At 52.4% G+C, this 22,271-nt stretch overlaps 2 protein-coding genes across 2 annotated transcripts in view; both read right to left on the minus strand.

Moving 5' to 3' along the window:
* Nucleotides 1-18,458, minus strand: part of RUVBL2 (RuvB like AAA ATPase 2) — a 33,111-nt gene extending 14,653 nt beyond the window's left edge. The window contains exons 1-8 of the mRNA XM_078877739.1: nt 18,409-18,458; nt 16,121-16,176; nt 15,132-15,273; nt 14,650-14,779; nt 14,042-14,108; nt 11,146-11,252; nt 6,692-6,785; nt 1,343-1,466 (exon numbers count right to left, since the gene is read on the minus strand). Coding sequence (XP_078733865.1) covers nt 1,343-1,466; nt 6,692-6,785; nt 11,146-11,252; nt 14,042-14,108; nt 14,650-14,779; nt 15,132-15,261 — 652 coding nt within the window. The 5' untranslated portion in view covers nt 15,262-15,273; nt 16,121-16,176; nt 18,409-18,458. The remainder of the gene's footprint in view (nt 1-1,342; nt 1,467-6,691; nt 6,786-11,145; nt 11,253-14,041; nt 14,109-14,649; nt 14,780-15,131; nt 15,274-16,120; nt 16,177-18,408) is intronic.
* Nucleotides 15,555-22,271, minus strand: part of LOC144948249 (serine/threonine-protein kinase 33-like) — a 26,092-nt gene continuing 19,375 nt past the window's right edge. Inside the window, exons 10-12 of the mRNA XM_078877673.1 lie at nt 18,449-18,463; nt 16,121-16,176; nt 15,555-15,602 (exon numbers count right to left, since the gene is read on the minus strand). Coding sequence (XP_078733799.1) covers nt 15,555-15,602; nt 16,121-16,176; nt 18,449-18,463 — 119 coding nt within the window. The remainder of the gene's footprint in view (nt 15,603-16,120; nt 16,177-18,448; nt 18,464-22,271) is intronic.

Below are 22,271 nucleotides of genomic sequence, written 5' to 3' on the forward strand. Positions count from 1 at the left end.
GAGAGACACAGGGAGATACTGGGAGTCACAGAGAGACACAGGGAGACACTGAGAGTCGTGGGGAGTTGCAGAGAGACACAGAGAGACACTGAGAGACACAGGGAGACACTGAGACACAGGGAGACACTGGGAGACACGGAGAGCCACGGGGAGTAGGGGAGAGAGACATGGAGACACACAGGGAGTCACTCAGAGTCACAGAGAGACACAGGGAGACACAGGGAGACACAGGGAGACACGGAGACACTGAGAGTCATGGGAAGTTGCAGAGAGACAGAGACACAGAGAGACACACAGAGAGACACACAGAGAGACATACAGAGAGACACAAAGAGACACACAGAGACACAGAGAGACACAGGGAGACACAGGGAGTCACAGAGAGACACAGAGAGACACAGAGAGACACAGGGAGACACTGAGAGTCACAGAAAGACACAGAGAGACACTGGGAGTCACAGAAATACATTGAGAGACACAGATAGACACTGGGAGACACTGAGAGTCACAGAAAGACACAGAGAGACACTGGGAGTCACAGATAGACACTGGAAGCGACAGGGAGACACTGATCAGAGTCACAGGGAGTCACAGGGAGACACAGTGAGACACAGTGAGACACAGGGAGACACAGGGAGACACAGGGAGTCACAGAAAGACACAGGGAGACACAAAGAGACACAGGGAGACACTGGGAGACACAGAGAGACACAGAGAGACACATAGAGACACAGAGAGACACAGAGACACAGGGAGACACAGGGAGACACAGAGACACAGGGACACACTGAGACACTGAGAGTCACAGAAAGACACACAGACACACAAGAAGCGACAGGGAGACACTGATGGGAGTCACAGGGAGACACAGTGAGACACAGGCAGACACAGTGAGACACAGGGAGACAGAAAGAGACAAAGAGACACAAAGAGACAGAGAGACACTGGGAGACACAGGAAGTCACAGAGAGACACAGGGAGTCACTGGGAGTCAAAGAGAGACACATAGAGACACAGGGAGTCGTGGGGAGACACAGAGAGACACAGGAAGCGACAGGGAGACACAGAGAGACACAGAGTCACAGAAAGACACACACAGAGACACACAAGAAGCGACAGGGAGACACTGAGAGTCATGGAGAGACACAGAGAGACACAGGGAGTCACAGAGAGACACAGGGAGACACAGGGAGTCACAGAGAGACACAGGGAGACACAGGAAGTCACAGAGAGACACAGGGAGTCACTGGGAGTCAAAGAGAGACACATAGAGACACAGGGAGTCGTGGGGAGACACAGAGACACAGGAAGCGACAGGGAGACACAGATGGGAGTCACGTGCCGGAGAAGAGCGCCAGGAATCCCTGCGTGCGCGAGTTGATGACGTCCACCTCGTGCAGCGACACGGTGTGCACCACCTCCTTGCGCTTCTGCAGCTCCCCCTCGGGGCACTGCACGAAGCGCGTCTACACGGGGACGACACGGGGTCACGCGGGGTCACGCGGGGTCACATGGGGACACGTGGGGTCGATACGGGGTCACACGGGGACGACACGGGGTCACGTGTCAGGGAAGAGACAACGCTGGCACGCCACTCCCTACACTGACAGGGAGATCTCCACACTACAGACCACCAGATCAGAGTCTGTACTGAGAGATCTCCACACTACAGACCACCACGTCAGAGTCTGTACTGAGAGATCTCCACACTACAGACCACCACGCCAGAGTCTGTACAGAGTGATCTCCACACTACAGACCACCACGCCAGCGTCTGTACTGAGTGATCTCCACACTACAGACCACCACGCCAGCGTCTGTACTGAGTGATCTCCACACTACAGACCACCACTTCAGAGTCTGTACTGAGTGATCTCCACACTACAGACCACCACTTCAGAGTCTGTACTGAGTGATCTCCACACTACAGACCACCACGCCAGCGTCTGTACTGAGTGATCTCCACACTACAGACCACCACGCCAGCGTCTGTACTGAGTGATCTCCACACTACAGACCACCACTTCAGAGTCTGTACTGAGTGATCTCCACACTACAGACCACCACTCCAGCGTCTGTACTGAGTGATCTCCACACTACAGACCACCACGCCAGTGTCTGTACTGAGAGATCTCCACGCTACAGACCACCACGTCAGAGTCTGTACTGAGAGATCTCCACACTACAGACCACCACGCCAGAGTCTGTACTGAGAGATCTCCACACTACAGACCACCACGCCAGCGTCTGTACCGAGTGATCTCCACACTACAGACCACCACGTCAGTGTCTGTACTGAGTGATCTCCACACTACAGACCACCACGTCAGTGTCTGTACTGAGAGATCTCCACACTACAGACCACCACGTCAGAGTCTGTGCTGAGTGATCTCCACACTACAGACCACCACGTCAGAGTCTGTACTGAGTGATCTCCACACTACAGACCACCACGTCAGCGTCTGTACTGAGTGATCTCCACACTACAGACCACCACGCCAGCGTCTGTACTGAGTGATCTCCACACTACAGACCACCACGTCAGAGTCTGCACTGAGTGACCTCCACACTACAGACCACCACGTCAACGTCTGTACTGAGTGATCTCCACACTACAGACCACCACGCCAGCGTCTGTACTGAGTGATCTCCACACTACAGACCACCACGTCAGAGTCTGCACTGAGTGACCTCCACACTACAGACCACCACGTCAGAGTCTGCACTGAGTGATCTCCACACTACAGACCACCACGCCAGCGTCTGTACTGAGAGATCTCCACACTAGAGACCACCACGTCAGCGTCTGTACTGAGAGATCTCCACACTAGAGACCACCACGCCAGCGTCTGTACTGAGAGATCTCCACACTACAGACCACCACGTCAGAGTCTGTGCTGAGTGACCTCCACACTACAGACCACCACGTCAGAGTCTGCACTGAGTGATCTCCACACTACAGACCACCACGTCAGAGTCTGTGCTGAGTGATCTCCACACTACAGACCACCACGTCAGAGTCTGTGCTGAGTGATCTCCACACTACAGACCACCACGTCAGAGTCTGTACTGAGTGATCTCCACACTACAGACCACCACGCCAGAGTCTGTGCTGAGTGATCTCCACACTACAGACCACCACGTCAGAGTCTGTAATTAGAGATCTCCACACTACAGACCACCACGTCAGAGTCTGTACTGAGTGATCTCCACACTACAGACCACCACGCCAGTGTCTGTACTGAGAGATCTCCACACTACAGACCACCACGTCAGAGTCTGTACTGAGTGATCTCCACACTACAGACCACCACGCCAGCGTCTGTACTGAGAGATCTCCACACTACAGACCACCACGTCAGAGTCTGCACTGAGTGATCTCCACACTACAGACCACCACGCCAGAGTCTGTACTGAGTGATCTCCACACTACAGACCACCACGTCAGAGTCTGTACTGAGTGATCTCCACACTACAGACCACCACGTCAGCGTCTGTACTGAGTGATCTCCACACTACAGACCACCACGTCAGAGTCTGTACTGAGTGATCTCCACACTACAGACCACCACGTCAGAGTCTGTACTGAGTGATCTCCACACTACAGACCACCACGTCAGAGTCTGTACTGAGTGATCTCCACACTACAGACCACCACGCCAGCATCTGTACTGAGTGATCTCCACACTACAGACCACCACGTCAGAGTCTGTACTGAGTGATCTCCACACTACAGACCACCACGCCAGCATCTGTACTGAGTGATCTCCACACTACAGACCACCACGCCAGCGTCTGTACTGAGTGATCTCCACACTACAGACCACCACGCCAGAGTCTGTACTGAGTGATCTCCACACTACAGACCACCACGTCAGAGTCTGTACTGAGTGATCTCCACACTACAGACCACCACGCCAGCGTCTGTACTGAGTGATCTCCACACTTCAGACCACCACGCCAGAGTCTGTACTGAGTGATCTTCACACTTCAGACCACCACGCCAGAGTCTGTACTGACTGAGTGATCTCCACACTATAGACCACCACGTCAGAGTCTGTACTGAGTGATCTCCACACTACAGACCACCACGTCAACGTCTGTACTGAGTGATCTCCACACTACAGACCACCACGTCAGCGTCTGTACTGAGTGATCTCCACACTACAGACCACCACGCCAGCGTCTGTACTGAGTGATCTCCACACTACAGACCACCACGTCAGAGTCTGCACTGAGTGACCTCCACACTACAGACCACCACGTCAACGTCTGTACTGAGTGATCTCCACACTACAGACCACCACGCCAGCGTCTGTACTGAGTGATCTCCACACTACAGACCACCACGTCAGAGTCTGCACTGAGTGACCTCCACACTACAGACCACCACGTCAGAGTCTGCACTGAGTGATCTCCACACTACAGACCACCACGCCAGCGTCTGTACTGAGAGATCTCCACACTAGAGACCACCACGTCAGCGTCTGTACTGAGAGATCTCCACACTAGAGACCACCACGCCAGCGTCTGTACTGAGAGATCTCCACACTACAGACCACCACGTCAGAGTCTGCACTGAGTGATCTCCACACTACAGACCACCACGTCAGAGTCTGTGCTGAGTGACCTCCACACTACAGACCACCACGTCAGAGTCTGCACTGAGTGATCTCCACACTACAGACCACCACGTCAGAGTCTGTGCTGAGTGATCTCCACACTACAGACCACCACGTCAGAGTCTGTACTGAGTGATCTCCACACTACAGACCACCACGCCAGAGTCTGTGCTGAGTGATCTCCACACTACAGACCACCACGTCAGAGTCTGTACTGAGAGATCTCCACACTACAGACCACCACGTCAGAGTCTGTACTGAGTGATCTCCACACTACAGACCACCACGCCAGTGTCTGTACTGAGAGATCTCCACACTACAGACCACCACGTCAGAGTCTGTACTGAGTGATCTCCACACTACAGACCACCACGCCAGCGTCTGTACTGAGAGATCTCCACACTACAGACCACCACGTCAGAGTCTGCACTGAGTGATCTCCACACTACAGACCACCACGCCAGAGTCTGTACTGAGTGATCTCCACACTACAGACCACCACGTCAGAGTCTGTACTGAGTGATCTCCACACTACAGACCACCACGTCAGCGTCTGTACTGAGTGATCTCCACACTACAGACCACCACGTCAGAGTCTGTACTGAGTGATCTCCACACTACAGACCACCACGTCAGAGTCTGTACTGAGTGATCTCCACACTACAGACCACCACGTCAGAGTCTGTACTGAGTGATCTCCACACTACAGACCACCACGCCAGCATCTGTACTGAGTGATCTCCACACTACAGACCACCACGTCAGAGTCTGTACTGAGTGATCTCCACACTACAGACCACCACGCCAGCATCTGTACTGAGTGATCTCCACACTACAGACCACCACGCCAGCGTCTGTACTGAGTGATCTCCACACTACAGACCACCACGCCAGAGTCTGTACTGAGTGATCTCCACACTACAGACCACCACGTCAGAGTCTGTACTGAGTGATCTCCACACTACAGACCACCACGCCAGCGTCTGTACTGAGTGATCTCCACACTACAGACCACCACTCCAGCGTCTGTACTGAGTGATCTCCACACTACAGACCACCACGTCAGAGTCTGTACTGAGTGATCTCCACACTACAGACCACCACGCCAGCATCTGTACTGAGTGATCTCCACACTACAGACCACCACGTCAGAGTCTGTACTGAGTGATCTCCACACTACAGACCACCACGCCAGCGTCTGTACTGAGTGATCTCCACACTACAGACCACCACGTCAGAGTCTGTACTGAGTGATCTCCACACTACAGACCACCACGTCAGAGTCTGCACTGAGTGATCTCCACACTACAGACCACCACGCCAGAGTCTGTACTGAGTGATCTCCACACTACAGACCAGCACGCCAGAGTCTGTACTGACTGAGTGATCTCCACACTACAGACCACCACGTCAGAGTCTGTACTGAGTGATCTCCACACTACAGACCACCACGCCAGCGTCTGTACTGAGTGATCTCCACACTACAGACCACCACGTCAGAGTCTGTACTGAGTGATCTCCACACTACAGACCACCACGCCAGCGTCTGTACTGAGTGATCTCCACACTACAGACCACCACGTCAGAGTCTGTACTGAGTGATCTCCACACTACAGACCACCACGCCAGAGTCTGTACTGAGTGATCTCCACACTACAGACCACCACGTCAACGTCTGTACTGAGTGATCTCCACACTACAGACCACCACGCCAGCGTCTGTACTGAGTGATCTCCACACTACAGACCACCACGTCAGAGTCTGTACTGAGTGATCTCCACACTACAGACCACCACGTCAGAGTCTGTACTGAGTGATCTCCACACTACAGACCACCACGCCAGCGTCTGTACTGAGTGATCTCCACACTACAGACCACCACGTCAGAGTCTGTACTGAGTGATCTCCACACTACAGACCACCACGCCAGCATCTGTACTGAGTGATCTCCACACTACAGACCACCACGTCAGAGTCTGTACTGAGTGATCTCCACACTACAGACCACCACTCCAGCGTCTGTACTGAGTGATCTTCTACACTACAGACCATCACACCAGCGACCTCACCTGCGCTCCCATGGCGTCGTAGTCACGGGCCCGGGTGAATGAGCGGCCCAGCTTGCTGATTTTCCCGGTCGCTTTGTCAATGGTGATGACGTCACTGAGGGACGGGGTGGTGCGGGCAAAGGGAATGACGAAGGGAGACGGGGTTGGGGGGGGGGTAGAAGGGAGATGCGTGAATGACGATTCTAAACGACAACTTTGTATTTATTTGACCGCCCACTCACTCGCCCACCAACTCGCTCGCCCACCAACTCGCTCACCAACTCACTCACTCACCAACTCGCTCACCAACTCACTCACTCACCGACTGGTGGTGGTGCCGGTGGTGGTGGTGACGGTTGTGGTGGTGGTGCCAGTGGTGGTGGTAGTGATGGTAATGGTGGTGCCAGTGGTGGTGGTGGTAATGGTGGTGGTGGTAATGGTGGTGGTGGTAATGGTGGTGGTGCTAGTAATGGTGGTGGTGCTAGTAATGGTGGTGGTGTTCATGGTGGTGGTGCTAGTAATGGTGGTGGTGTTCATGGTGGTGGTGCTAGTAATGGTGGTGGTGCTAGTAATGGTGGTGGTGTTCATGGTGGTAATGGTGGTGGTGGTAATGGTGGTAATGGTGGTGGTGTTCATGGTGGTGGTGCTAGTAATGGTGGTGGTGTTCATGGTGGTAATGGTGGTGGTGTTCATGGTGGTAATGGTGGTGGTAGTAATGGTGGTGCTGGTAATAGTGGTAATGGTGGTGGTAATGGTGGTGGTAATGGTGGTGGTGGGAATGGTGGTGGTAATGGTGGTGGTGCTAGTAATGGTGGTGGTAATGGTGGTAATGGTGGTGGTAATGGTGGTGGTAATGGTGGTGGTGGTAATGGTGGTGGTGGTAATGGTGGTGGTGCTAGTAATGGTGGTGGTGCTAGTAATGGTGGTGGTGCTAGTAATGGTGGTGGTGCTAGTAATGGTGGTGGTGTTCATGGTGGTAATGGTAGTGGTGGTAATGGTGGTGGTGGTAATGGTGGTGGGAATGGTGGTAATGGTGGTAATGGTGGTGGTGGTAATGGTGGTGGGAATGGTGGTAATGGTGGTAATGGTGGTGGTGGTAATGGTGGTAATGGTGGTGGTAGTAATGGTGGTGGTAATGGTGGTAATGGTAATGGTGGTAATGGTAATGGTGGTAATGGTGGTAATGGTGGTGATAATGGTGGTAATGGTGGTGATGGTGGTGGTAGTAATGGTGGTAATGGTGATAATGGTGGTAATGGTGGTAATGGTGATGGTGGTGGTAATGGTGGTAATGGTGATAATGGTGGTAATGGTGGTAATGGTGGTGATGGTGGTAATGGTGGTGATGGTGGTGGTGGTGGTAATGGTGGTAATGGTGGTGGTAATGGTGGTAATGGTGGTAATGGTGGTAATGGTGGTAATGGTGGTGATGGTGGTGATGGTGGTGGTGGTGGTAATGGTGGTAATGGTGGTGGTAATGGTGGTAATGGTGGTAATGGTGGTAATGGTGGTGATGGTGGTGGTGGTAATGGTGGTAATGGTGGTGATGGTGGTAATGGTGGTGATGGTGGTAATGGTGGTGGTGGTGGTAATGGTGGTAATGGTGGTAATGGTGGTGATGGTGGTAATGGTGGTAATGGTGGTAATGGTGGTAATGGTGGTAATGGTGGTAATGGTGGTGATGGTGGTGGTGGTAATGGTGGTAATGGTGGTGATGGTGGTGGTGGTGGTAATGGTGGTAATGGTGGTAATGGTGATAATGGTGGTAATGGTGGTAATGGTGGTGATGGTGGTGGTGGTAATGGTGGTAATGGTGGTAATGGTGGTAATGGTGGTGATGGTGGTGGTGGTGGTAATGGTGGTAATGGTGGTAATGGTGGTAATGGTGGTAATGGTGGTAATGGTGGTAATGGTGGTGGTGGTAATGGTGGTGATGGTGGTGGTAATGGTGGTAATGGTGGTGGTAGTAATGGTGGTAATGGTGATAATGGTGGTGGTAATGGTGGTGATGGTGGTGGTGGTGGTAATGGTGGTGGTGGTAATGGTGGTGGTGGTAATGGTGGTAATGGTGGTAATGGTGGTAATGGTGGTAATGGTGGTAATGGTGGTGGTGGTAATGGTGGTAATGGTGGTGGTGGTGGTGGTAATGGTGGTGGTGGTAATGGTGGTGGTGGTAATGGTGGTAATGGTGGTGGTGGTGGTAATGGTGGTAATGGTGGTGGTGGTGGTAATGGTGGTGGTGGTGGTAATGGTGGTGGTAGTAATGGTGGTAATGGTGGCGGTGGTGATGATGGTGGTGATGGTGGTGGTGGTGATGGTGGTGATGGTGGTGATGGTGGTGATGGTGGTGATGGTGGTAATGGTGGTGATGGTGGTAATGGTGGTGGTGGTGATGGTGGTGATGGTGGTAATGGTGGTGATGGTGGTAATGGTGGTAATGGTGGTGATGGTGGTAATGGTGGTGGTAGTAATGGTGGTGGTAATGGTGGTAATGGTGGTGGTGGTAATGGTGGTAATGGTGGTGGTGGTGGTAATGGTGGTAATGGTGGTGATGGTGGTGATGGTGGTAATGGTGGTAATGGTGGTAATGGTGGTAATGGTGGTAATGGTGGTAATGGTGGTGGTGGTAATGGTGGTGGTGGTAATGGTGGTAATGGTGGTAATGGTGGTGGTGGTAATGGTGGTAATGGTGGTGGTGGTGGTAATGGTAATGGTGGTGGTAATGGTGGTAATGGTGGTAATGGTGGTAATGGTGGTAATGGTGGTAATGGTGGTAATGGTGGTAATGGTGGTAATGGTGGTGGTGGTAATGGTGGTGATGGTGGTAATGGTGGTAATGGTGGTAATGGTGGTAATGGTGGTGGTGGTAATGGTGGTAATGGTGGTGATGGTGGTGATGGTGGTAATGGTGGTGATGGTGGTAATGGTGGTAATGGTGGTAATGGTGGTAATGGTGGTGGTGGTAATGGTGGTAATGGTGGTGATGGTGGTGATGGTGGTAATGGTGGTGATGGTGGTAATGGTGGTAATGGTGGTAATGGTGGTAATGGTGGTAATGGTGGTGATGGTGGTAATGGTGGTAATGGTGGTAATGGTGGTAATGGTGGTAATGGTGGTAATGGTGGTGATGGTGGTAATGGTGGTAATGGTGGTAATGGTGGTGATGGTGGTAATGGTAATGGTAGTAATGGTGGTAATGGTGGTAATGGTGGTAATGGTGGTAATGGTGGTAATGGTGGTGATGGTGGTAATGGTGGTAATGGTGGTAATGGTGGTGATGGTGGTAATGGTGGTAATGGTGGTGATGGTGGTAATGGTGGTAATGGTGGTAATGGTGGTAATGGTGGTAATGGTGGTGATGGTGGTAATGGTGGTAATGGTGGTAATGGTGGTAATGGTGGTAATGGTGGTAATGGTGGTAATGGTGGTGATGGTGGTAATGGTAATGGTAGTAATGGTGGTAATGGTGGTAATGGTGGTAATGGTGGTAATGGTGGTGGTAATGGTGGTAATGGTGGTAATGGTGGTAATGGTGGTAATGGTGGTAATGGTGGTAATGGTGGTAATGGTGGTGGTGGTAATGGTGGTAATGGTGGTGGTAATGGTGGTAATGGTGGTAATGGTGGTGGTAATGGTGGTAATGGTGGTAATGGTGGTAATGGTAATGGTAGTAATGGTGGTAATGGTGGTAATGGTGGTAATGGTGGTAATGGTGGTAATGGTAGTAATGGTGGTAATGGTGGTAATGGTGGTAATGGTGGTAATGGTGGTAATGGTGGTGGTAATGGTGGTAATGGTGGTAATGGTGGTAATGGTAATGGTAGTAATGGTGGTAATGGTGGTAATGGTGGTAATGGTGGTAATGGTGGTGGTGGTAATGGTGGTAATGGTGGTAATGGTGGTAATGGTGGTAATGGTGGTAATGGTGGTAATGGTGGTAATGGTGGTGGTGGTAATGGTGGTAATGGTGGTAATGGTGGTAATGGTGGTGGTGGTAATGGTGGTAATGGTGGTAATGGTGGTAATGGTGGTAATGGTGGTAATGGTGGTGGTGGTAATGGTGGTAATGGTGGTAATGGTGGTAATGGTGGTGGTAATGGTGGTAATGGTGGTAATGGTGGTGGTGGTAATGGTGGTAATGGTGGTAATGGTGGTAATGGTGGTAATGGTGGTGGTGGTAATGGTGGTAATGGTGGTAATGGTGGTAATGGTGGTAATGGTGGTGGTGGTAATGGTGGTAATGGTGGTAATGGTGGTAATGGTGGTAATGGTGGTGGTGGTAATGGTGGTAGTAATGGTGGTGATAATGGTGGTAATGGTGGTAATGGTGGTAATGGTGATAATGGTAGTAATGGTGGTGGTAATGGTGGTGGTAATGGTGGTAATGGTAGTAATGGTAGTAATGGTGGTGGTAATGGTGATGGTAATGGTAATGGTGGTAATAGTGGTGATGCTGCCGTGTGCGAGCGCCTCACCCGGCCTGAACCTTCTCCCGCGTCAGCGACTCGATCATCTTGTTGCCGAGGTCGTAGATCGTCTCCATCTCCGTCGTCTTCAGCGTCAGCTTCCCCACCTTCGCCCCCTGTGGGTGTCCGCAGTGGCCGGCTCAGGTTCACAACGGCCGGGTTTGGGTTCAGGGTTCAGAGTTCAAAGGCCGGGTTTGGGTTCAGGGTTCACAACGGCCGGGTTGAGGTTCAGATTCACAACGGCCGGGTTTGGGTTCAGGGTTCACAAAGGCCGGGTTTGGGTTCAGGGTTCAAAGTTCAAAAGCCGGTTTTGGGTTCAGGTTCACAAAGGCTGGGTTTGGGTTCAGGGTTCACAACGGCCGGGTTTGGGTTCAGAGTTCAAAGTCCGGGTTTGAGTTCAGAATTCACAACGGCCGGATTTGGGTTCAGGGTTCACAAAGGCCGGGTTTGGGTTCAGGGTTCAAAGTCCAAAGGCCGGGTTTGGGTTCAGGTTCACAATGGCCGGGTTTGGGTTCAGGTTCACAATGGCCGGGTTTGGGTTCAGAGTTCACAAAGGCCGGGTTTGGGTTCAGGGTTCAAATTCCAAAGGCCGGGTTTGGGTTCAGGGTTCAAAGTCCAAAGGCCGGGTTTGGGTTCAGGTTTCATAACGGCTGGGTTTAGGTTCAGGGTTCAAAGGCTGGGTTTGGGGTCAGGGTTCACGAAGGTTGGGTTTGGGTTCAGGTTCATAACGCCAGGTTTGGGTTCAGGTTCACAAGGGCTGGGTTTGGGTTCAGGGTTCAAAGTCCGGGTTTGGGTTCAGGTTCATAACGCCAGGTTTGGGTTCAGGGTTCAACGGCCAGGTTTGGGTTCAGGGTTCACAATGGCCGGGTTAGGGTTCAGGGTTCATAACAGCCGGGTTTGGGTTCAGGGTTCACAGGGGCTGGGTTTGGGTTCAGGGTTCAAAGTCCGGGTTTGGGTTCAGGTTCATAACGCCAGGTTTTGGTTCAGATTCACAAAGGCCGGGTTTGGGTTCAGATTCACAAAGGCCGGGTTTGGGTTCAGGTTCACAATGGCCGGGTTTGGGTTCAGGTTCACAATGGCCGGGTTTGGGTTTAGGTTCACAAGGGCCGGGTTTGGTTTCAGGGTTCACAGGGGCTGGGTTTGGGTTCAGGGTTCACAAAGGCCGGGTTTGGGTTCAGATTCACAAAGGCCGGGTTTGGGTTCAGGTTCACAATGGCCGGGTTTGGGTTCAGGGTTCATAACAGCCGGGTTTGGGTTCAGGGTTCACAGGGGCTGGGTTTGGGTTCAGGGTTCAAAGTCCGGGTTTGGGTTCAGGTTCATAACGCCAGGTTTTGGTTCAGATTCACAAAGGCCGGGTTTGGGTTCAGGTTCACAATGGCCGGGTTTGGGTTCAGGTTCACAATGGCCGGGTTTGGGTTTAGGTTCACAAGGGCCGGGTTTGGTTTCAGGGTTCACAGGGGCTGGGTTTGGGTTCAGGGTTCACAATGGCTGGATTTGGGTTCAGGGTTCAAAGTCCGGGTTTTGGTTCAGGTTCACAAGGCCTGGGTTTGGTTTCAGGGTTCACAAAGGCTGGGTTTGGGTTCAGCTTCACAACGCCGGGTTTGGGTTCAGGTTCACAAAGGCCGGGTTTGGGTTCAGGTTCACAAGGGCTGGGTTTGGGTTCAGGGTTCAAAGTCCAGGTTTGGGTTCAGGTTCATAACGCCAGGTTTGGGTTCAGGGTTCAACGGCCAGGTTTGGGTTCAGGGTTCACAATGGCCGGGTTTGGGTTCAGGGTTCATAACAGCCGGGTTTGGGTTCAGGGTTCACAGGGGCTGGGTTTGGGTTCAGGGTTCACAAAGGCCAGGTTTGGGTTCAGGGTTCACAAAGGCCAGGTTTGGGTTCAGGGTTCACAATAGCCGGGTTTGGGTTCAGGGTTCATAACAGCTGGGTTTGGGTTCAGGGTTCACAGGGGCTGGGTTTGGGTTCAGGGTTCACAAAGGCCAGGTTTGGGTTCAGGGTTCACAAAGGCCAGGTTTGGGTTCAGGGTTCACAATGGCCGGGTTTGGGTTCAGGGTTCATAACAGCTGGGTTTGGGTTCAGGGCGGAAACCGGAGATCCCCGGGGAAACCATCGTAGTAACAAACACGGAAGAAATTAAATTTCGATTTAAAGCTTTCGTGAATGCAGGGATTCATCCCTTCTACGTGACTTTACCGAAAGAACCAAGAAGACGGAAGAACTTACAAATCTCCACTCAGAAACTGCCACCCATGGACCGTAATGGTCCATGGGTGGCTGGTTGTGAGCCCTGGGGGTGTGTGTGGTGTGTGTGGTGTGTGTGGTGTGTGTGTGGTGTGTGTGGTGTGTATGTGTGGTGTGTATGTGTGGTGTGTATGTGTGGTGTGTATGTGTGGTGTGTATGTGGTGTGTGTGTGTGGTGTGTGTGGGGTGTGTGTGTGGTGTGTGTGTGTGGTGTGTGTGTGTGGTGTGTGTGGGGTGTGTGTGTGTGGTATGTGTGTGGTGTGTGTGTGTGTGGTGTATGTGTGGTGTGTGTGTGGTGTGTGTATGGTGTGTATGGTGTGTATGGTGTGTGTGGTGTGTGTGGTGTGTGTGTGTGGTGTGTGTGTGTGGTGTATATGTGTGGTGTATATGTGTGGTGTGTATGTGTGGTGTGTGTGTGTGTGGTGTGTGTGTGTGTGGTGTGTGTGTGTGGTGTGTGTGTGTGGTGTGTGTGTGTGGTGTATATGTGTGGTGTGTATATGTGGTGTGTGTGTGTGTGTGGTGTGTGTGTGTGGTGTGTGTGGTGTATGGTGTGTGTGGTTTGTGTGTGGTGTGTATGTGTGGTGTGTGTGTGTGTGGTGTGTGTGGTGTATGGTGTGTGTGGTTTGTGTGTGGTGTGTGTGTGTGGTGTGTGTGTGTCACTCACCGTGCCAGTAGCTGGTCTATCGATCTGAATCTCTACCACCTCTCCCTCGATGATCTCAGTCTCCTCCCTGTAACATACAGAGACCAGGTCCACAGGGTCAGAGCGAGACTCAGGGTCAGAGTGAGTCTCAGTGTCAGAGTGAGTCTCAGTGTCAGAGTGAGTCTCAGGGTCAGAGTGAGACTCAGGGAGACCGGGTGTCAGGGTCAGAGTGAGACTCGGAGACCGGGTCTCGGGGTCAGAGAGACTCAGGGAGACCGGGTCTCAGGGTCAGCGTGAGACTCAGGGAGACCGGGTCTCAGGGTCAGAGTGAGACTCAGGGAGACCGGGTCTCAGGGTCAGAGTGAGTATCAGGGAGACCGGGTCTCAGGGTCAGAGTGAGTCTCAGGGAGACTGGGTCTCAGTGTCAGAATGAGTCTCAGGGAGACCGGGTCTCAGTGTCAGAGTGAGTCTCAGGGAGACTGGGTCTCAGGGTCAGAGTGAGTCTCAGGGAGACTGGGTCTCAGGGTCAGAGTGAGTTTCAGGGAGACCGGGTCTCAGTGTCAGAATGAGTCTCAGGGAGACCGGGTCTCAGTGTCAGGTACACGCCGCCCCGTGTCCCCACGTCTCACTTGATGCGCACTCCGATGGACCTCCTGAACGCTTGGGTCAGCGCCTCCGTTTTGCTCATCTCCAGGGAGAAGATTTCACTGCCAGCAATCGCAGTGAAGGGAGTGTCAGCCCCAAGTGCTTGAGCCATGCCTGTCCACACGATAGAGATGTAACGCTAGCCGATGCACTACACTACCGCCACACCATCACTACCACAACAACCACACAATCACCGTAATCACAATCAGCCCCACCATCATCAGCGTCGTCACCACCATCATCGTCGTCACCACCATCATCATCACCACTATCATCATCACAATCATAACCATCATCATCATCGTCACCACCACCATCACGATCATCGCAACCACTATCACAAATGCACAATAATAATCAATATCATCATCACCACCATCATTATTATAATCATCACCACCACCACCATCATCATCCCGCGTGTCTCCCCGCGCGTCTCCCCACGCGTCTCCCCCTCGCGTACCCATGGCGATGGCGGTCTTGCCGGTGCCGGGCTGGCCTGCGATGAGCACGGCCCTGCCGGCGATCTTGCCGTCCCTGATCATCTCCAGGATGATTCCCGCAGCGCGCCGCGCGGCCACCTGCCCCACCATCCCCTGGGACACCTGCACGCGGAGAAACACGGCACGCGCGACACGCCAGGTACTGCACACCCGTTGAAGGCCCGAGTCAACCCTAGGCGGGCACAGGCCCCAGCACAACCGTTCAGATTGTCGCCACTGGCAGGCGGCCGGCCGTGAGCGGGGGAGTCGAACTCGGGGGTCGCCGGGTTCGTAGCGCCGCTTTGTGCCAGGCTGAGTGCACTTTGAGGCCACGCGGAGCGGTGAAAGCACCCGCTGGCAGGAGGTCATGGGACGGACCCAGGGTGCCAACCCACCGTGTTGTTTTAGCCCCCACCCACGGCGGCCCGCTCGTCGTTGCGAGCGTCGCTCCTCTGCTCCCCACAAAGACGCGCAACAAGGACAAAGGTCCCCCGTGTAACCTTTAGCGAGCACCTACGAAGGCTACCGGCGCTGTGGCACGCGAGGGGGTGGGTGGCCAGCACCACGCCTGGCCGCCTTTGTCTCCCCGGTGGCGATGTTTACACAGCACACCAGGTAGCTCATTTGAGGCTAAGTCGACCTAGGGGAGGCCCGGGACCGGTGCGGATAATCGTCACCGGTGTTGAGTGGCCGTGAGCGGGAATCGAACTCGGGTCGCCGGGTTCGTAGCGGCAGCCACCACCACCGCACCCACACGTACACACACACACACACGTACACACACACGCACGTACGCACGCACACACGTACGCACGCACACATACGCACGCACACACATACGCACGCACACATACGCACGCACTCACACGTACGCACGCACACACGTACGCACGCACACACGTACGCACGCACACACGTACGCACACACGCACCCACGTACGCACGCACAAACACGCGCGCGCGTTCCCACCTGCCGTGGATCCAACGCATCGTCGAGGCCCAGTCCACGGATGTGAGAATGAGCGCCTGGAACGCCGGGAGAGACGGAAAGTCGTGGGCGAGACGGTGAGCGGGTGGGACAGAGACACGACGGGAGGGGAGGGGGGGGGGTGAGACACGGGGATACGGGGCAGACGTGGGGATATGACGGACAGCTTCATGTCGATGTCAACGCATACACAGGCAGTCCCCCCGGGTTACGGAAGGGTTAGGGGTTCCCGAGAAATATCCGTGACCCGAACGTTTTCCGTACGTCGGGAAAGAAACGGAACAATTTCCACCCCCAAAAATCACAATAAAATCCCACAGCCGGAAAGTGCTGTGCCTCCGCCACCGCCTTCTATCGCTGCCCGCGCCGTGTCGCCGTACGTACGTACGCACTTCCTACGATTCGTTTGATCGAATATCTTTAACACTGTGTAACAAAAAATATTTAAAAGAATTGTTCCTGAGTAGTGTTACTTTCTAATTGCTTGTGCTTCAGAGGTACAGAAAATGGCTGTTGTTATTCCCCGCAAACTTTGTTTTTGTGACCAGAACAACAAAATCAAAGTTAATAATCCACTCCATTAATAACATTGTGGAACTAATTTACTGGTAGGAACCTCCTGGTTACACCAGCCCACAGGGGATTATTGTGTCCGTCGTGCAGGGAGGGGCTGGGTGGGGAGGGAGGGGAGGGTGGGGAGGGGCTGGGTGGGGGGTGGGAGGGGTGGGGCTGGGTGGGGAGGGGCTGCTCACCCCGTGGTGCCCTTATAAAACTCAACGTCTAACCTACTCACGCCGGCGTGTGCCCGCCCTCAGTCGGCCATATTTGCGGAATACACCACGCCGTGGCCGTTGACCCTGGCCATTGACCGAGCAACCCAACGTTCCTACCAGCTCCCTCCGCAGGAATGTGTTATTTATTTTTTTGTTCCTGAGTAGTGTTATTTCCTAATTGGTTATGCCTCAAAAGTACAGAAAACGGCTATAATTCCCCACAAACTTACCGTACCGCGTCCAATTGTTAACGAATGCCACGAAGCAATTGAAAACGAGCAATTACGTGATGCTACAAAAGGAAATCGAGGCCACGTTGGCGGGTAGAGTCTACTCGGGGTAACGATGTGTGATGAGCTCAGTAGCGGGGAGTTTCGTCTGTAGTTTAATAATGCAATTTATAACGCGCGCAAATTTGCGGACGTAACGGCCGCAACTCAGAGTCGCTCAATAGCGCGTGGTTATAGAGGTGAGTTTTAAGTGTCTCTTGAAGGAGGCGATTGAGGTGATGCTGTGAATGTGCAGAGGGATGATGGCGTTCCAGACTGTTGGGGCTGCCACCGAGAAGCAGAGGTCGCAACCGGGTACCCGATACCCGTACCCTACCCGATACCCGTACCCTACCCCCGGCTACACGGCCGAATACAGGTGTAATAACCCGTAAAAACAAAGTTTTTCACTATAAATCCTTTATATGCGTGGCGGCTAGAGTCCTCTCGTCCTCTGGCTTGAGATGGCTGCCACCTATGGGGCAGATGATTGCATGGCGCCATTAAGTAATTGGTAATTAAATATAATATTTTAGTCCTAAAAAGTGTACAATTTTGGAAAAAAATTTTCACGAACATTCATTGTCACGCACAACGAGTCTGTGTGCAAAATGTCAGCCCGATTGGATCACGGGAAGTGGGTTAAAAAACGACCGAAAGATTTGCACGGTCCTAAGCAAGCAAGCGAACTTAATATAAAGGATTTAAACAAGTATAACCCGTAAAAACAAAGTTTTTCACTATAAATCCTTTATATGTGTGGCGGCTAGAGTCCTATCGTCCTCTGGCTTGAGATGGCTGCCACCTATGAATCAGATGATTGCATTGCACCATTAAGTAATTGGTAATTAAATATAATATTTTTGTCCTAAAAAGTGTAAAATTTTGGAAAAATAAAATTTTCACGAACGTTAATTGTCACGCACAACGAGTCTGTGTGGAAAAAGGTCAGCCCTATTGGATCACGGGAAGTGGGTTAAAAAACGACCGAAAGATTTGCACGGTCCTAAGCAAGCAAGCAAGCGAACTTAATATAAAGGATTTTAAAAAGTACGCGTGCGTACAGGGAGGGGGGGGGGGGGGTCGGGTTTTGACAGATTTTTGCGTGCGTACTAAATGGATGGCCCCTAACCGCGTGGACTCCCCCGCACCACGACTGGAAACATCCGTGAGAGCAGAAGAGCTTCACAACCCATCGGATTCACCGTTCACGATCTCCACCACTCACCGATGCGTTCGATCCTCGTGATGTCCCTCACTTCCTGCACCTTCGTAGCAGTTGCCTGCGAGCGAGACGGGAGTCCACAAGCGTTCGCACGATCACAAATCTGCGTGTGCGGCAGAGGTCGCAACCGGGTACCCGATACCCGTACCCTACCCGATACCCGGCTACCCGTACCCTACCCGATACCCGGCTACCCGTACCCGGCCGGGTAGCCGTTTGCGACCCTGGTGCGGCCGGGTACGGGTAAGGAATCAAAACCCGTTTGCGACCTCTGGTTGGTGGGTGACTAAGTGGGTGCGTGGGTGAGTGCGTGGGTGGGTGAGTGGGTGGGGGAGTGAGTTCGTGAGTGGGTGAGTGGGTGGGTGAGTGGGTGGGTGAGTGAGTAGCTGAATTGGTGGGTGGGTGAGTTGAGTGAGTGAGTTTGTGACCCTGGTGCGGCCGGGTACGGGTAGGCCGTGAGTCACTGGTGAGTAACCTTTTGTCAATCATTTCGGCTGGGTACGGGTACGGGTAGGGAACGGCTACCCGTACCCGGCTGGGTACGGGTACCCATTTGCGAGCCTGGTGCGGCCGGGTACGGGTAAGGAATCAAAACCCGTTTGCGACCTCTGGTGTGTGGTGTGCGTGCGTATGTGCGCACGTGCCTTGAATAATGCACGAACGTAATCAACCAGGTAGGGTGTTGACTGTTATGTTATCCGACTTTCTGTGTTGTATTGCATTATATTTCTAAGTTTACTAGGTTTGTTTTCGCTTTCATATTCTTAGGTCTTTTCGGTAAAGTCAGGTAGGTAAAAACATTAAAATTAATAAAAGTAAAATAAAATAAAAATCACGACGTTTCGGAGGCAACACAAGCTTCCGTCTTCAGGTGGAACCGTCACAGCCACGACAGCTGTATCAAGTAAATGAGAGATTGCAGGAGCTACCACTCCGTTTGTGTTGCCTCTGAAACGTCGTGATTTTTATTTTATTTTTATTAATTTTAATGTTTTTACCTACCTGACTTTACCGAAAAAAACCTAAGAATATGAATCCTTGCAGTCACGAAAGCTTCAAATCTAGAATTTTCTCTTTCATGTATACCTGATGATTGCTTGTGTTGCAATCGAAACGTCGTATGCTATTATTTCATTTATTCTTTTCTCTTTCTACGTGAGTTTACCGAAAAAATCAAGAGTAATTCCTGCAGTCATGAAAGCTCAAAATTAAGTTTATCCTTGAAAAAGCTTTCATCTTTATTTGGAGCTTTCTTAACTGCAGGAATTACTCTTTGGTTCGTTCAGCAAAGTCACGTAGAAAGAGAAAATAATAATTTCGATTTAAAGCTTTCGTGACTGCAGGGATTCATCTTTTTAGTTCTTTCGGTAAAGTCACGTAGAAGGACAGCGTCTGAATTCAGACGCTGTCTTTCCGACAGACCTGGTCTTCACCCGAGGACGGCTGCTTGCGTCTGAATGAGACGCGGTCTTTCCGACAGACCTGTTCTTCACCTGAGGACGGCTGCTTGCGTTGTGGCCGAAACGTCGTGAGAATTGTATTTTATTATGTTTTATTTTTATTATTTTATTATTTCCCTTCTACGTGACTTTACCGAAAGAACCAAGAAGCTAAAAAAACAAGTTACATAATAGCATTCGACGTTTCTATTGCAACACAAGCAATCGAAACGTCGTATGCTAGTATTTAATATATTATTATTTTATCTTTCTACGTGACTTTTACCGAAAGAGCCAACGAGACAGCTTTCATTTTGATTTGCTGTTTGAACGTCTTAACACAACTCCTGATTTCGATTTAAAGCTCTCGTGACTGCAGGGATTCATATTATTGGTTCTTTCGGTAAAGTCACGTAGAAGGGACATAATAAAAATCACATATATTAAAATGAAATTTTCACGACGTTTCATGCCACAACACAAGTAAGAAAGAACCAATAATACAACTCCTGCTGTTGTTATCGCCCAGTGTCATGGGTAGCGCTACCGCTACGAACCCGGCGACTCGAATTTCAATTCCGGGCTCACGTCAACACAACCGGTGGCGATTATCACCTGAAACCAAATCCTGGGCGCCTATCCCCCGCCCCACCTCCTAGGTCGACTCAGCCTCAAATGAGCACCTTGGTGCTGTGTGTAAACATTTGTCACTAGGGGAGACGAGGGCATGGTGCTGGCCACCCACAACCCCCCCTCGTGTCCCACCGTGACGGCCTTGCGTAGGTGCTGCTTGGGTACTAACACATTGCCCTGCGGAGGGAGCTGGTAGGAACACGTTGGGTTGCTCGGTCAATGGCCTGCAGGGTCAAAGGCGGCGTGGTGTATTCCGCAAATATGGCCGACTGTGAGGGCGGGCACAAGCCGGCGTGAGTAGGTGAAACGTTGAGTTGTATAAGGGCACCACGGGGTGAGCAGCCCCTCCCCACCCAGCCCCTCCTCTCACCTATCCCCCACCCAGCTCCACCCAGCCCCTCCCCACCCAGCCCCTCCACACCCAGCCCCTCCCCACTCAGCCCCTTCCCACCCAGCCCCTCCTCTCACCTATTCCCCACCCAGCCCCACCGAGCCCCTCCCCACCCAGCCCCTCCCCACCCAGCCCCTCCCCACCCAGCCCCTCCCCACCCAGCCCCTCCTCTCACCTATTCCCCACCCAGCCCCACCGAGCCCCTCCCCACCCAGCCCCTCCTCTCACCTATCCCCCACCCAGCTCCACCCCCCACCCAGCCCCTCCCCACCCCCCACCCAGCCCCTCCTCTCACCTATTCCCCACCCAGCCCCACCGAGCCCCTCCCCACCCAGCCCCTCCCCACCCAGCCCCTCCCCACCCAGCCCCTTCCCACCCCCTCCTCTCACCTATCCCCCACCCAGCCCCACCCAGCCCCTCCTCTCACCTATCCCCCACCCAGCTCCACCCCCCACCCAGCCCCTCCCCACCCCCCCCACCCAGCCCCTCCTCTCACCTATTCCCCACCCAGCCCCACCAAGCCCCTCCCCACCCAGCCCCTCCCCACCCAGCCCCTTCCCACCCAGCCCCACCCCTCCCTACCCACCCCCTCCCTGCACGACGGACGGACACAATAATCCCCTGTGGGCTGGTGTAACCAGTGGGTTCCTCCCAGTGTAACGGCACTTGCTCCTCTACAATCTGCTAAGGCTACACGGGGGAACCTTTGGTCTGTTGCCTCCTCAAAGTGCACCTAGCCTGGCACAAGCCTCTCCGTGTGTGGTGTCTAATCCACGTGTAACCATCACCACCAGTGTTCGATCCACTGCTCGATGAATATCGATATGGTGGTGATCGTCTCTAGCCTGCCTGTGTTCTCTCATCCACGTGTTCCCTTCTCTCTGTAATCATCACCACCACCACAGTGTCCTATTCACTGCTCGATGAAGATGAATGCGGTGGTGAGGATGTCTCTACCCTGCTGAGGTAAACAAATTCGCTGAGGTAAAAAATCTCTGAGGTAAAAAATCTGAGGTAAAGAATCTGAGGTAAAAAAAATCTGAGGTAAAAAAAATCTGAGGTAAAAAAAATCGTTGAGATAAAAAATCGTCGCGGAGGTAAAGAAATCTCTGAGGTAAAACAAATATCTGAGGTAAAAAAGATCTGAGGTAAAAATAAATCGTTGAGATAAAAAAAAATCGTCGCGGAGGTAAAGAAATCGCTGAGGTAAAAAAAAATCTTTGAGGTAAAGAAATCGCCGAGGAAAAAAAATTCGGTGAGGTAAAAAGAATAGCTGAAATAAAAAAAATCGTTGAGGTAAAACAAATCGGCTGAGGTAAAAATAATCTCTGAGGTAAAACAAATCGCCGTGGTAAAAAAAAAGTCTTGAATGGCCCACGCATTATTTACCAGTCATACAGCCA

The sequence above is a fragment of the Lampetra fluviatilis genome, chromosome 48 (genome assembly GCF_964198595.1).
Source record: "Lampetra fluviatilis chromosome 48, kcLamFluv1.1, whole genome shotgun sequence".
Lineage (NCBI taxonomy): Eukaryota > Metazoa > Chordata > Hyperoartia > Petromyzontiformes > Petromyzontidae > Lampetra > Lampetra fluviatilis.